The sequence below is a fragment of the Mesitornis unicolor genome, unplaced genomic scaffold (assembly GCF_000695765.1).
Source record: "Mesitornis unicolor isolate BGI_N332 unplaced genomic scaffold, ASM69576v1 scaffold30093, whole genome shotgun sequence".
NCBI lineage: Eukaryota > Metazoa > Chordata > Aves > Mesitornithiformes > Mesitornithidae > Mesitornis > Mesitornis unicolor.
The window spans coordinates 8,277-9,332 of NW_010177152.1; the positions used below are offsets into that span (position 1 = coordinate 8,277).

At 61.4% G+C, this 1,056-nt stretch overlaps 1 protein-coding gene across 1 annotated transcript in view; it reads right to left on the bottom strand.

Moving 5' to 3' along the window:
- Window positions 1-1,053, bottom strand: part of LOC104538690 (transmembrane protein 132E-like) — a gene marked incomplete at its 5' end in the record, with an annotated part of 9,311 nt that extends 8,258 nt beyond the window's left edge. Inside the window, 2 exon segments of the mRNA XM_010181980.1 lie at window positions 1-59; window positions 890-1,053. The exon segment at window positions 1-59 is cut by the window's left edge and continues 106 nt beyond it. Of these exon segments, the coding sequence (XP_010180282.1) occupies window positions 1-59; window positions 890-1,053 (223 nt within the window).
- Between the last annotated feature and the right edge of the window lie 3 nt (window positions 1,054-1,056).

Sequence of the window (1,056 nt, forward strand, 5' to 3'; positions counted from 1 at the left end):
GCCACTGCCCGCTCCTTGACTTGGTGCTCAGCAGGTTCACGCCTTTCTTGGCCTTCACCCTGCACAGAGGGATGGTCAGGGCCGGACCCTCACCCCCCAATGCCCCGGGACCCCCCTGGGTACCCTGTCAGGGGCACAGGAGGATTTTGTTGCCCAAAATCTCTCCTGGCTAACAGAAACATCATCCAGGCTGGCAGCAACAGCCGTGCGGCTGAGCCCACTCCAGCCTCTCTTTTTGATGGGATTTTGTCCCCACCATCACCCCTCTGGCAGGATTTGCCCTCCCAGCCTCAGAGATGACCCCCAGGACAGTAACACCCCCATGGGGCTGGGCATCCCTGGGATGAAGGACCGGAGAGCCTGCATTGCCGTGTCCCCATGCCAGGGGCTCGCTGCTGGCCCAGTGGCCACAGGGACACTTGTAAATGTCCTTTGGAGTGATGTGGCCAGGGCTTAACCCCACATCCTTAGGGACATGCAGCAAGGGGGGGTCCCTCCATGTGCCTCCATGTATTGGGGTGCTCGGCACTAGAAGGTGGGTGCATGGGCAGGGTTTGGGGGACAGGCAGAGCCCCCGTTCACCCCATAGCAGCCCCATGGCCATACCGCACCTCGTCCTCCAATGTGAATAAACCCACAGCTGCTGTCAGGGCACTAATCCCACCACAACTGGGAGCACTGGGAGGGTAAAGGCAGCAGTCCAGGAGATGCAAAGCCCCAGAACATCACAAAACCCCCTGCCAGCTGCTCCTCTGGCTTCCCTCGCCTCTCCAAAGCCCTATCAGCCCCATTAATGCAATGTGCCCTTCCCATCCTCTCTCTCCCCCCCACGGCTGCCGAAACAACCACCCCCTCAAAACCCAGTGTGGGGCCAGCCCCACGCCCTTACCTGAGCGTGAAGTGCTCCACCGTGGAGTTGGACATCAGGTAGAGGAGGATGCTCAGCACCTCGCCCGGCTTGAGGGGCTTGTCGGGCAAGCGGATGAAGACGTTGCCGTCCAAGCGATGCTCCTGCATGGGCTGCCCCGGGGCAGGCTGCAAGAGGCTGACGCTACC